Genomic DNA, 15,112 nt, shown 5'->3' on the forward strand with positions numbered 1-15,112 from the left:
AGATTCATTATTCTCCATTTTGGTTTCCCGTTACGTATATCATTTTATTTTAGTATTAGAACGTATATTGAAATTGCTTTGCTTTGTTGATAATTTTCTTACAACAAGACAGCATCTGTATATTTTGCCTTTATTACAATTGACTTGTAATTGACTTGTTGTTTAAGATATTTTTACTTTTTGACGCCTCGAGAAAGCGAAGTTGGCTTTACCATGCATGAGCAGACATAACAGTTTTCTCTAATTCAAGGCGAGCTATGCGGAACGTCTCTTTTTTATGTGACCAAACCCTCATACCTGGTAAATACCCGGAGTTGGGTTACTGGAACTAGTTTTATGGACAAGTTAGCGATAAGCAGTAGTAAATAGCTAAACTTGAAGGAAGAGCATATTGCAATTTGGAGCAAAAATGTAAAAGTTTGTTTAAAATCAAGACGACTTTTGTAAAAATTGGGTCAATGAGGTTCAGTGGCAAAATGTATCACAATTCTGGTAATCCTAAAGAATATATCTCCTTTCTTTGTGTAGATTAGTTGACAGATGTAGATTTTGATCACCAAAATCACGGAACGCAGATATTTTAAGGTTTTAAAAGTCATTGATAATGTTTAGATTTTGTTACAATTCAGTTAGCATTTGCGGGGAAGCGATATTTTTTCACAAAATGCCTATTTTTTTGTGGGCTAGTCAATAATTGAATATAAAACCCATGAATTACATTATTCAAAATTTAGTTTTGTTTCTCAAGTCGAGTCAAGTCAAGTCGTTCTAAGTCTTCGCGTGGTTTTCCATATATAAGGAATGGTTTTTAATTAATTGTGGTGTGGATCAACAAGTCAACTAGTTAGTGAAGAATCTTTCCAGATTTCGGTTTTCAAAAGGTAATCCTATTGAATAAGAATTTCGGCATGACAACAGATTTAAAATCCGTTTAGATATGCCAATGAAGTCAACACCTTTATCCTCGGCATTGTACAATTCAAACAAAAAAATCAAATTACAAATGTATTTTACGTTTAAGTTTGGCGACATTGTTTTTAAAAATCAAAATTTATCAAAAATCTATTCCTACTGAATTTTAATAAGTCATTGACCAACAGATTTATACCAAATCAAATAAAAAATTAGTCATATTCAGTTAAAAACGAATTTCATTTATTTTCATACCTAATTATGTGAAGGGCTGCAAACTTTGAAATCAGATTCAATCTGGTATCACCCGACCAAGATCCCGAGTGGATCTTGGCATTTTCCGGAAAAGAACCTTCCCAATTTTCAAAGACAATGTTTTAAGCAAAATACAGTGAGATTTGTAAACCAGGTTTTGACTAAAATCGAAGTCAGATTTAAACCGTAAAAATACGGTAATTAGAGTCAATATTTGTTAATCAGTTGTGCCATGTTTGTGCGACTCGAAATTAATGTAAAGGATATTTTTTTTTGTGATTAAGCTTTGTTAACGATTACGTCCCAGGCTGGCGTAAAAATCGTATTTCAAATTTAGTTAATCAACATATTCAAACTTTTTTCAGAGTTAAAGATTTACAATATTTAATTTGAAATCTCGCCTTGTTGTACTGATGGAATTGAAAAAAGGTTTGTTAATAATTTTATGTAGCTAAATATCTAAATAAAAAACTACATCAATAAATTCTACGAAACTTCCGTACAAAAATCGGTGCTCCCGAAGTATGTGCATCAAGATGGCGGACACCTGAACATAGTATGTGTACTAGGTTAGGGTTAGGCCATATTTTTATTCCAATTTTCCTTATTTTAGTTCCATTACAAGTTCGGGGACTAGCTAAGTGACTCCCGTAGTATTTGTACTTGAAATTATGGCCTAACCTTAACCTGGTACACATACCACGTTCCGGTGTCCGCCATATTGGTTTACATACTACGAGAGTACCCAGAAATCTTGCTAAACTTATCAATTTATTTAGAATAAAAATAATGGACACAATGGGACTGTAAAATTGGTACTAAATTGATCTTTATTATGTAATTTTTAGGTGAAGTAATCCTGTCATTTACCACGGTACTGGTACTGGTCGCTGATTTGACAGTTCTCAGTTCAGCCTGCAATAAGCCTGAAACAACTGTCGATATCATGCTTGGGAAAGAATCAACAAAGCAATGTACTGAACAAAATTCAGATGAAAGTCCAGCTCCCTTGTCATCATTATCATCGTTGCAGTTTGATGGAAGGAAAATATACTTTGGACTAATCCTCACCGTCGGTGTATTGATTGTATCGACCGTTCTTGAATGCAAACATACTCTAAGAGGTTATTCCTATAAAATAGCCGGTAACAAAATCGAAAATTTTCGTACTCGTAAATGGGAATTTGCATTTTATCTTGGAAAATTTATTGTCAACCTTTTTTGCCTTTTTTGGCCCTTAGGAACACCTTACGTACAACCATTATAGTCGCAGTTTCAGCTATTTTCCCTCCGACAACATTCATCACAACTAGCCTTTTTATTAACAGAACAAATACAATATAACTTGCTGTTTCCACGTGTGATTGAATGGTTTCTTTCTACCATTTTTCCAACCGGATATGGAAATCCCCCAATTCTTACAATATTTCGTACATTCAGCACTACTGGTCCACCAAATTGTTGTGATGCTAAACAATGTTGTTTTGAGTTGTCTGCAAATACGACAAATTATGCAAGTACCTTATCATTTACATGACAGATTGGTTTTATCAGAAACATTTAATTTCCACATGACATCTCTTCAGATTATGGAAATCCTGTGCAATATAGTTATTTCAGTTATCAGTCTAGACATATACATAGGTATGAAACAATTGAAATATATAAAAGTACATTTTATTCCTGTATCAGACAAAAATACGAAGAGCAGTACGGAATGTAGACATAAAAGTTTTTACGCAATACATTGCGTAAATAATCGATGTCATTCCGATAAAACCGCAGAAACGGAATTATTAGAATACGGCGAACCCATCCTAAATCTTCCATTACTAATTCATTCCAGTACACAATGCCTGACAATGCCTCGGTTTGTGAAATCTATCATGTTGGCTCTGTTCAAGGTTTACGTACCAAAAATAGATATATTAATTGGACATCAGGCCGATATTCTCTGCATAGTTCCTCAATCAACTATAGCGTAAGATGACATAATATCCAACTTCTACACTGCTTCGTTACGCAGTGACTTTTCATCGTCGAACTCCAGCTTATCAGACCCGGATTTATTTTTAGATAACTCTAGTAAAGATATCGGTGCTGATTCCGATTCCAACGGTTCGTTTTGTTCAGAAAACTTTGAAGTTGAAGCTTGGTCTGGTTCCGAATCATTTTCGCAAAACAGCGGAGATGGTTCAGTCGGTTATTCGTCGTTCAGTGAAGATTTAAGTGAATAAGGCACGTATCCTTAAACAAAATATTTTCGGTCTGAAACACTTTTCCAAATGATGAATTATATCATAAACACCGTCGTATTTTCCTATAACTATTTCTAAAATTCTATTCTGAAATATATTTTTATGTCTATGATAAAAAAGAAGATTGATCGGGCCAAACCTAACGAGTTGTTGGCAGACCCTTTTTTCGCACCCTGAAATATCTACTGTATGAATGAATATATTCGGTAGCATCAAGTTTCACGTTGTCCAGTTTTTATTATTGAATTAATTTTTTATTTTGCATTTCTATTACTTTAACTAATTATAGTAGATTTGCTTTTTTACTTAGTTCAAGTACATTCATCAATCTTATACCATCGATTGCTCTCATTTTGACATGATTGTGAACATTGATTATAATTATGAATATCAAATAAAATATTCTACATAGCTTGATATCGTGGAATTATCTGAAACTGTTTAGAATATCCGAACTCGCAGAATACTATGATTTTACTTGTTACATCTTTTTTAATTTGAATGGTTTCTTTGGATTACTGCATTCCATTTTATAAGTTTGGTAGCCTGCAAGTAGTTCTGAGTCGTATATCAGATTATGCTCTTTTATAACGATTCAAAAACTATTGATATAAGCGGGTACTGCTTCTACTTTGTGATTGTGTTTTACAAGAATCAGATTCCCCTTGATTTTCGAAACCTATTTCACTGACTATCTCAAAACAATAAGTTGGTGGGCTAACATTGTGCCGAATCCTTTAGTTTATAGCAGTGGTTGATTCCCAACTTTTTTCTGATATTTCTCAATCTCCCTATTTTGGAATTTTTTATTACTCCGTTCCTATACATATAACAACTTTATTTTGTTAAATCTTTAATGGGTCTTTGCAAGTGTTATGTGCCAGTCGCATTCCCGTTTTTGTATGGTTTAATTTGTTTGTTATATGTTCATGAATAAGTATTATAGTAATAAGAAAATCTAAAGAATCTTATTACAGCAAATTTCGAGCAAATTTCCTATCCAAGAACTGCAAAATTGTTCCTAGTTGGAAACGTTGACTTAGCGTTCATTATGTAACTCACTTTTCTCGATCATGACCCACATTTGTGTACGTGTCACGCGATACGATACTCAGAGTCATTTCCGAGTCGTTTTAAACGAGCAACATTTGGTATGCAACGATTTTTACTAATTATTTCATATTATTGTAGTGCTAGTCTATGAATTTGTTTCATTTATTTCTGTCGTTTGATTCCCGATTCGCATTCCTTGCACATATTATATTGCTTAACTTCATAGTTCTCAACAAATGCTTATGACAGCATTGCACTCAAAATTATTTTCTAATTTAATCAGTCCTGTGAAACTGTTTTCATGTCTTACTTTTTCGCAGAATGGCTCATAAATTTGTTATTGCTATGACTCGATCAGATGTCTCATCTCATACACATTATGTTGCTTAACTATATAGTTCCACATATTTATATGATGCCCTTGAACTTTAATTATACTTTCTTGATTTAATAATTTCTGTGAAATTCATGTATGAAAATGCATAGTAAAATTCAGCATGCATCATGTTTTTACTGCAAAATGTTTCTTGTTACATTATTTTATATTGGAAGTAAGTTCCAATATTCATTCCAATCTACACCAAATCTATATCAAAGGCGAACAGTTTTAGCTATTGTTTTGAAGTTTTGAGATCTAGGTTTGTCCATTATCAAATTTCAATTTTATTTTATCTATAAAGTAAATTTCAAATAATGTAAATAAATCAAAACATAATATGTTTCTTTCTCTCCTTATAAAATTAGAAACCAGGCATCCAAATCGTCTTCAACATGGTCTACAGTTGGCAAAGCGCTGTCGATAAGCCATTTTTCAGATTCAATTATATTGAGCACAACATGAATACCTCACAGAGCGAGAACGTAATATCACGTGATGTTTTGGTCTATTAACTTCGACGTCGAGCTTTTACTTCAATTCTACGCGAGGGATTTTGGCCTATATTCAAGTGCTATATCAAAAAATGTAAAATCATAGTACCGGTGTTAAAGATAAGATTGTTCGAGATTATAAGTTATTTCTTAAAATCATACGTACTTACTGAATATTTCCATCTGCTCAAATCCTCCTATTTCTAAATATATCTAAAAATAATTCTATTTCACAAGATCAACAACTACGGTTACTTCGCACAATGGAATATATATATGGTCGACTGCTAAACTAAGTAATCGCAATAGCCCTGAATCGTAATTTATGAGTTGTCAGAATTTATCATATATAGGAAAGTGGATCGATCCAATAATATTTTGCTTTTTGAAAATTTGTAGACTTATTCCCCCCATTTTAGTAACATTTTTTATAACTTTTCCAATCCCCTGACAAGGAAATACTGTACTCCGAATCAAATCAATTGTGTACAACTATGAAGCGAGAATACTATGTATGATGAAAGTACAATTGCCACATTGAAAAAACTTTCAATGTTTTTATCACTAAGTCCAAAACATTTTCTATTCGTATGCAATACGATGTTAAGATATATTGCATGCGAAAATCGATTCTTATTGCATCTTGTTGTTAAAACAATTGTTCTTTTTCCTATATTTTTTCATTTTCTTGTGACGTAAGTTTGAGCATTTGCTTGTACTATTTAGGGTGGTCAAACTTTTCGAATGATTGTATTCCTATTAGAACATGCAACATTTATTTATAAATGTTGGCCTAACTATGCATGAACAGACTCAATAGTTTTCTGAAATTCAAAACTTGAAAGGCAGGAAGTCGCTTTTCCTTGACGAGCAACTTTGGTATACCCTGTAAATACCCAGGGTTGGTTCTAAAACTAGATTTTATATAAGTCGGTGATAAGCAGTAGCAAATATTTCAAATTGAAGAAAGAGAAAATTGCGAGTGGGCACAAAACAAATGAACTTTTTCAAATTCAATGTGAAATCTAATATCGCACTTGACCTTTTCAGAGTTGTCGAGTTTAAAAAAATAGCTAATTGCAAGTTTGTCAAATGAGTTTACCAGGTGTAGATCAGTCGCCACATGTAGATTGAATATAAAATCATGCGACGCATATATTTTAAAGTTTATAATCCAATGAGAATGTTTGGGCTTTAATATCATTTAGTTTGCAATTGTACTGGATTTTGGTCACGAAACGAAGAGAGACCTATCAAAATTTTGAGTCGTCAACTTAATGCTTTTATTAATTTCGGATTGTTGCGGAAAAGCTTGTTACATTATGATTGATATTTCAGTATATTCTCAATCGCATAGAACAGGGGTGGCCAACACGTCGATCGCCAAGTCTGGAGTTGTCGATCGCGTCAGATGTTTAGTGAATTTAATAACAAAACCAAAAACTGCCCTGAACCAGTTGCATGCAGCGCCTGTTATTTGTATTAACTTTATTGAAAATAAAATATATATATTATTTTGGGCATTTAAGCCTACCTTTCAGGTTATGTGCAGTGTTAGTTCACGAGCAGAGCAGGAACTCGCCTTACAACTCTGACGTAAAAATATCAACCTCGCACATAATTCTAAAACAACTAAAAATGGGACGAAAAATAGTTACTATCTGTACCTCGATTTTGTACAATAGTTATAAAAGAATGGAATCAAATAACGAGCAATATGCTGGCCTATAACCCCTGCGACGTGTTTACCTTTGCTGGGGCACTGTATCAGCAGTTTATATAATTCAGTCATGGTAAAAGTCAAGAAATTTGTCAAATAGTCGGGCTACGGTGTAACTATTTTTAGAATCGAATTGCAATTACCCATAAATGTACTTAGACACCATTTCCAATGTATCCGTACTACATACAATTTATATTGAACGAGATACAAGTTTATATTTTACGATTTACGAACGACATTTATTACATATTCATTAAAGATAACTTTATTTGATTTTGAATTTGATTCAAACTTAAATATTTTTTGTATAATTTAACAAGTACGGACCCTAACTCATGTCAGATATGCCGCGGGAATATCATACATTATTTGAGTATTGCCTTTTCTCTTATATGTTTACCGTAAGCTTCCAATCAACAACTAATATCATACAATTTTATTATCATTGTATCATTGAACAAACTTCATTTGTTCCAAAAAAGGTTAATCACTAATTTTATGACGCGAGAACTGCGCATTCGATGGCCTTGCTTGCGGATAAAGCGCTGAAGTTAACCAGCGTTGGCATCACAGGTTACACATCTTGGGTTCAAAGCTCATGTCCGAAGTGTAATGAATTGAGTAAGATTCCGGAAAGCTTTCGGTCTTTCCAATAAAATACAGCGCTTTACGTATCAGTGAATGTGCTTCTTATAAAGGACCTTGTTCAAAGCGAAAAGCGTCGTATAACAAAAATTAGGTCTGGTCTAGTTTGAAATTGGCCAATAAATATTTTTAGCTATTATTTCATAAAACATCTATTTATGTCAATGACAACTAGAATTAACTATATGTATGTTTATTCGCTTTAAAATGTAACAGTAAATGCGTAATAGTTAAACAGTATAACAGAGACAGGACGGACACATGTTCAAGACCTTACTGACCTATGACACAGATATGTCACACATACCCCTGTACTAGAATTTTGGTGCTCCCGAATTATGCGAACCAAGATGGTGGACATCGGAACGTAACATGGGTAACAGGTTAGGGTTAGGCGATAATTTCTTTCCAATTTTCCTTATTTTAGTCCTATTATCAGTTCGAAGACTAGCCAAGAGCCTCCCGTAGTATTTATACCTAAAATTATGGCCTAACCCTAACCTATAAACATATTACATTCCGATGTCCGCCATCTTGGTTCGCATACTTCGGGAGCCCCAGAATTTTTCAATTGGATGAGGTATTTTACCAGTACGCTCTAATGACAGATTTCTTAACAGCATTTTATGTTGAATCTTTAGAATGGGGAATCACATTTTAGGCAGCGTACATGAATTAGCAAACAATTCTAAGATTTAAAGCTTTATTTTCAATGAATGATAGACAGTATGATCTTATATGGAAAGTTCAGAAAAAAAGAACTGATATCAGTATATTATATATTTCATATCTTTCAGGTGAAATACGTCTGCTTGTAGCTGCAGTTGTACTCCTGGAAATTTCTCTGCTTGTTTTTGTCATCTCTTTGTTTCATTGGAATCTCAGAATAATAATCTTCGGTCAATTACTTTCAATGTTTGGGACAACTGTTTTCACCATATTTGACTTAAGAATTAATATTGAGAAAAATACTTCGGAAGAAGACGCACTGCCTTGGATTTATACAAACATCTCAGTGGAATTCAAGCTATTGATTAGTTGGATTTACACATCAATGGCAACTTTTGTTATGACATGGACGGTTAGTTTCAGACTCTCAACATCATTATGCAATAACGCCGAATGAACGTTCCTAGAGATAGCATTTCCTCGCCAAAGTTCAATACACATAACACTTCTCTATGCGTTATTAATATTCTCTTTCGGAATTGGAATATTTTTTTTGGCTTTCATGATTAGTAATATTTCCACATTTGATATCGATGACTTTTTAATATCAGGGCGAACCGTCGTGCTTGCTTGGTTAGGTGCTATTGTATGTATGATTGCTGCTATTAGTCTAATCAGATTGATTAAAAAAGGATACAAAAAACTAAAGAGGAGTTCGTTAAAGCAGATCAAATGGAAATGTCACTGTTCAAAACTTCAACTCCCAATATTCATACAAAAAAAACTTGCAGTGACCATATAATACGTCTCGGTCTAGATATGTCATACCAACAAGGAAACCTCGCTATATCCAAAATGAAAAAAAAAACTCTTTCACCCTGAGAAGAGGTTCTTTTTCAAAATCCGAAAGATTGAGTGTCGTTGAATTGCAAGCCCGCACCAACCGAACCCCGCACCAACCGTACATCGATTCCAAATTACTCTGCATCGCTGGAATTAGGCGGTTTGTCATTAATTAGCCAACAGACACCTACACAATCAAAGGACGACTCGAATGTTTCAACCGCATGTTCACACCTCCGCATCCCTTATTCGTATTCATCAAGTTTCTTCGGTCTGTCTGCAATCGAATTAGCACAATAATACTCAATAACAATTTGTCTGTATCACTGGTATTGAGTCGTCTGCCAAATAGTCAACAGTCATCTCCCACGATCTAGAATTTTTCAATTCCATCACTCGGCACTGACCTTATGTCATTAAACAACAGTTTATCGAGCTCAGGTGCAAGTTCTCTGTTTCAAACGCCCGGTGACAATGGAGCAAGCTCAGGCTCAAACAATTCGTCAAATCATAATATTTTTGGGTTCGATGTTTGGTTTACCGGAGGGAATCCCAGCAGTATTTCAATTCCAAGCGAGGGGTTCACCAATAGAGATATACAAACCAAGAATGCTATTTTTCATCAACTAGGATCTTCATTTTCCTTTAGTGTCCCCGAAATTCGGTCTGCCCGAAATCTTATTAGCATATTGATACCAGGTCCGATTTTGTCTCAGTCACTGAATGCTAATTTGTGTGGTTTGCCATTGAACAGTCAACAGGAATCTCCAAGATCAAGCAAAACGATCTCGAGTTTTGCAACTCCATCCATGCGCTCTGACAATATGTCATCAAACAATAGTTTATCGAGTTCGGGTGCAAATTCTCAATCTCGAACAACCGATGACAGCGGAGCAAGTTTAGGCTCCAACATTTCGTCAAATCATGATAACAATGAGATCGATGCCTGGTATGGTTCTATGTCATCATCAGTTCACAGCGGTGGTAGTTCAGCAGGGTATTCATCACTTAGCGATGCAGATGCTAACAAATAAGTCTCATGGTTCTTTGCATCCAATTTTACAGTGTATATAAGCATATAAAAATAAACAATAAAGGACATCATTATATAACGTGAAGCAAAAAACTCCCATACGTTTAATTTTAGGCTGCGGACATCATGTACATATATTGGCATACCATTTTTGCAATATACAACAGTCTTCGCTGTATCCTTATTGAAGTCTGTTTTTATTTTACTGTGTTTGATATATAAGTCTTTGCAATTTTAATTGTTAGAAATATTTTGTGTTTCTTGTTTGATTTCCTTGTTTCTTCGTTTTACATATTTCCATAATTTTTCCTCGATATTTTTATTCCATTTTCGTCCCGTTTTTGAGTTTTCAGTAACTTTCTCCAAGATACTTGCATATTTTTAGTTGATCTGCCTAATAGGCTCAAATATGGGAGCTCCCGAAATGTGTGTATCAAGATGGCGCACAACCTGTACATAGTATACGTACCAGGTTAGGGTTCAGGTTGCGCGCCATCTTGATACAGATACTTCGGGAGCGCCCATATATGTTTACTGTCGCAACTGCTTGTATTCAATAGTCGTGCCTCATTCAGTTACTTTTTTTTATACTAACCTGTATCAGCGTTGTATCTATCGCTGCTTGAAGACCTCTCTGAGTCCCTCGCGACCCCGGTCACACAATTAGCATATTTATTCGATGTATCAGTTTTCAATACACTTTTCGATGACATAAACGATTAATTGGTTACAGATTAATAAATAATAAAACCACGAAGATATGAAAATGCGTTAGAGGTTTTTTCCCTCAGCCTTTTTGAATATAATGGCCATCTAAATGATAATGACATTTGATGATGAAAGCGGCGATTTAAATTTTGTCATTATTTCGAATTTATATCAGCTCACCAGTCGCTGCCACCAGAATATTTGACTATTCAACAATTGTGCGCATAGTTAGTGTAAGTAAACCCGCACCAAACCTTGTATGTTTGACGCTTAAAACAGCATTCATTTCATTTTTAAGCTTCTGACTATGATATCTCATTATTGTGTTATCTTGAAATTTTCATATTCTGTACAGATTCAATTATTGGATATTTTGTACAAAGCCCCCGTCACTTATGCAAAAGTGTGAGATTTGAGAAAAAAAATTGAGGAAAAAAAATAAAAAATTCACAGCACATTCTGTATTGCTAAACCTAAATAAATAATTACTATTTTTAGCGTTGGCTTGGTACAAAAGATCTCAATTATCTTATAAAACTGAATTAATCATATTTCTTTCTGGTTTTTGATTTGTACTGTATTTTCGGTACTCTCGTATTATGTGTACCAGGTTAGGGTTAGGTCATAAGTTTATTCCGATTTTCTTCAATTTAGTTATATTACGAGTTTGGGGATTGTCTGTGTTAGCTAAGTGAATATCCCTCTGCCAATAGGTTCAAGTCCCTTTACACAACTTGATGTAAAATATGCAAACAAAATTAGTTACCTCCATATTGATACACATACTTCCGGAGCGCCGCATTTTCTGCATAGTAAGGTACAACTGCACATGACTGACATGTTCAGGAACCAAACTCGTTCAATGACCCTCCACGGAAGAGGCCATCCATATTGACCTCATATCCAACCATATCCATAACTGACTATTTATATAGCAGCAAAAAGCGATTCAAATCCCAAATAGTGATTACCATTTCTATTTCATAACCTGCTATTAATATTACATCCCAATAGCCCTTTACTGATGAGGGCATTCAAATACCGATTTTGGCATTACAGTATATATTTCCCTATTCCCAACTCGCTTTATATATCGCAGCTCAATATCCCTCTCGTGAGGGAAGCTTTTAAATAGCGATAACGACCATGTATCCATCCCTATTCCTAGCTGGTTACAATTTATTTAAATGCAATTCCTAATGCCACGATACACAGTCAAAGCCAGATTATTTTTACGCCACATGACCATATGTTATAAATTCTTAATAGAAATTTTGAATCATTTCATTAGACCTAAGTTTTGTTTAATACACAGTAGTATTTTTGTAATTAATGGTGAACTGAATTTTTCATGCATGACGTGAATGTATCGGCCACCTGCGGCCCCGTCTGTATAGTAATACTCTTTAAAAAAAAAAGTAAATTCGGTTTAATATGCATGTGATTTCAGCAAGGTAAAACTTTTCATTGGGTTGTTTTCATATTCACGAACTCCATTTCCAAGCAACACCTGACAACATTCTCTCAAGCGAAATGTAAATATATTTATGGTATGTCCAACACAATCGACATGAATTTAAATTTTAAGTGCTCACTAGTATTTCAAAGGAAATCAAATGTTTACTGATATATTCGAAAGAAAACAGCAGATACTTTCTATTTAAATGTCCATTGATACCTAAATTAGAATTATGGTGTCTGTTACTGAGTTTATTAATAATCTTCAGTTTCGATGTTTGAAATTAATTTATTGTCATTTATTTTGTGTCAATTTTTATTTCTATAATGAAATTATATGTATTTCAATGAAATAGTTGTAATGAAAATTCCCTTACTTATCTTCCGATTTTTATATATAGATATATGGACCTAGCATTTTTTTTTTAATAAAATAGTGTTATTAATAAGTAAATTGATATCGGATTTCAAATTTTATATATATATATTCAAAAATTTTATGATTTTCTACTTTGTAAGTTTGTAAGACATCCCCCCAAAAAGCCCTAGTGTTATTTTATGCAAGAAAATTGAAATAATAAAACCCTGTCTTATATTCGGGGAAATACGGTAGGTATTCTAAGCTAAGGTATTTGAATCCTAGCATAAATATTCATTATTACAATTAAAATCCGTCTTTGGATTAATTTTCATATTTTTGTGAGTTATAGTATTCCGTTAAATTTGAGTTTTGTCAGTACTCCTAACAGTTCTATGTTTTGTAATTGTTTATATATAAGTATTTTAATTTCAAAAATCAGTTTTTTTGTGTTTTGAATTGCTTGTTTCAATAATAAATAAAATTTCGAGTGTCATATAATCTGCCATCTTGATTCAGCGAAACACGACACGTATCCATACGTGGGTCGAGTATAGGCAGATCACTAAGTCACGTTTCTCAGCGATGGATTGGTTAGTGTTTTGACCGAATAAACCTCATGCGCGAACCACATAATTATCATTAACCCCCTTCATATGCTTAACATAGCTATTTTTCTGGTTTTTAAAGTACCCCAGCCTAAAATATTTTTCTGATTTCTATTCAACTTTGCGCACGTAGCTTCAAAATAGCATTACTGTTTCATTAGTATAGGCCCTACTATAGGCTATAGGGTGTCCATAGAGTCCTGAATTTTACTAAATTGCAAATAGAACGTTATCGATACCATGTGAAAATACTTAAACAATTACTGATTAAAAACAACAAATTTACTTAAGATATACTGAGAACAAAATTGAAATTGTTAAGAGACTTTATGGACACCCTGTACATTTAAAATCACACCTGTAACAATATTTTCCATCTTCGATATAGCCTGAGTGAATATTTGACGATTGTATGACTGCTATTCATATTCATCAGCATAGACGTGTCGGCTACTCATGGTTCTACAATCGTCTGTTTATTACCTAACCATATTTTTAAATTGGTATTTTTCTTGTGTAGTCTAGTTTTTTTGTTAATATTATATTACGAAACACTTTGCAAAATACCGTTTCATACTGAACTTTAGAAAATATGTCACTCAAATGTGATGTAAAAAAACACTAAAAACTATTCTATTGTAGTAAAATTGCACACAATAAACCACGTTATTTCACTAATTACAGCATTTGTTTAAAGCAGTTTGTCAACAACAGTGCTGCCGTCAGTTTTTGTTTTGGTTGTGATATATTAGAGCAATGACTGTTTATTAGGGCCGTTCAACATCGCATTTTTACATACAGTCTGCGACCTACTGCGGCACTTCTCCTTTCAGTCAATACACAAAATAATACAATAGAACACACTCGAGTGTACTCTCGAAGTATGTGAACCAAGATGGCTGACACCGGAACGTAGTATGTGTACCAGGTTAGACCATAATTTTATTCCCATTTTTCTTATTTCAATTTTATTACCAGTTCGGGTACTAGTCAAGTGACTCCCGTAGTATTTGTACCTAAAATTATGGCCTAAACCAAACCGGCATACATATTACGTTACGGTGTCCGCCATCTTGGTTCACTGTCGTTGTAGGAGCAAATTTGCGCGGATGATTTACTGACGTGAGGACCGACATGGCTCACCATATGATTAAGCGTCTAGTCGGCTTTGTTTTTTCCCGGCATAAATATGTAAATCCTATTCGCGAAACCGCAATCTTATTCATTCAATGACATATGTCCATGTACTGATCAAGATCGACGAGTAAAAATTTACAACAGCAACGGCTTTTTCGATTACTGAATATGTTTCATTTTTAGTTTCAAATTTAGCAAAAATCCGATTTTCTGATGATCAGCAGCACACAATGTGAAACGACATTTAGAAAATATGAAATGTCTCCGAGATAGCTTTCTAGAAAGTACTGAAAGTACTGAATACTTATAATAACTACACATTATAATAAAATTGAAAAATGGGCGGGGTTTCAATATAACTTCTTTTCTTTTAAAAGCAAATAAGAACTTCGAAAGAGCGTAGGACTAATTCACTGCACCAGGCATGTTAAAAGTTGAACTATTTGTTTTTATAAAAAAAAAGCAGGGTCGCAACTGTTGAGAGTCCCTTGAAGGGGTATCGCTTTATGAAAATTCATAAACCGCTGTTTCAAGGCCAGTTTGTCGTTAGTTTATATGAATAGAATTGACTGTTATAGTTGT

At 33.8% G+C, this 15,112-nt stretch overlaps 1 protein-coding gene across 1 annotated transcript; it reads left to right on the forward strand.

Moving 5' to 3' along the window:
* The first annotated feature begins 1,324 nt into the window (after nt 1-1,324).
* LOC144422167 (uncharacterized) lies at nt 1,325-5,069 on the forward strand. The gene is made up of 2 exons (XM_078112057.1): nt 1,325-1,596; nt 2,016-5,069. Exons 1-2 carry the CDS (start codon nt 1,581-1,583, stop codon nt 2,432-2,434), a joined length of 435 nt encoding a protein of 144 aa, XP_077968183.1. The 5' UTR covers nt 1,325-1,580; the 3' UTR covers nt 2,435-5,069.
* Nucleotides 5,070-15,112: the final 10,043 nt, after the last annotated feature.

Source organism: Styela clava, chromosome 4, assembly GCF_964204865.1.
Source record: "Styela clava chromosome 4, kaStyClav1.hap1.2, whole genome shotgun sequence".
Classification (NCBI taxonomy): Eukaryota; Metazoa; Chordata; class Ascidiacea; order Stolidobranchia; family Styelidae; genus Styela; species Styela clava.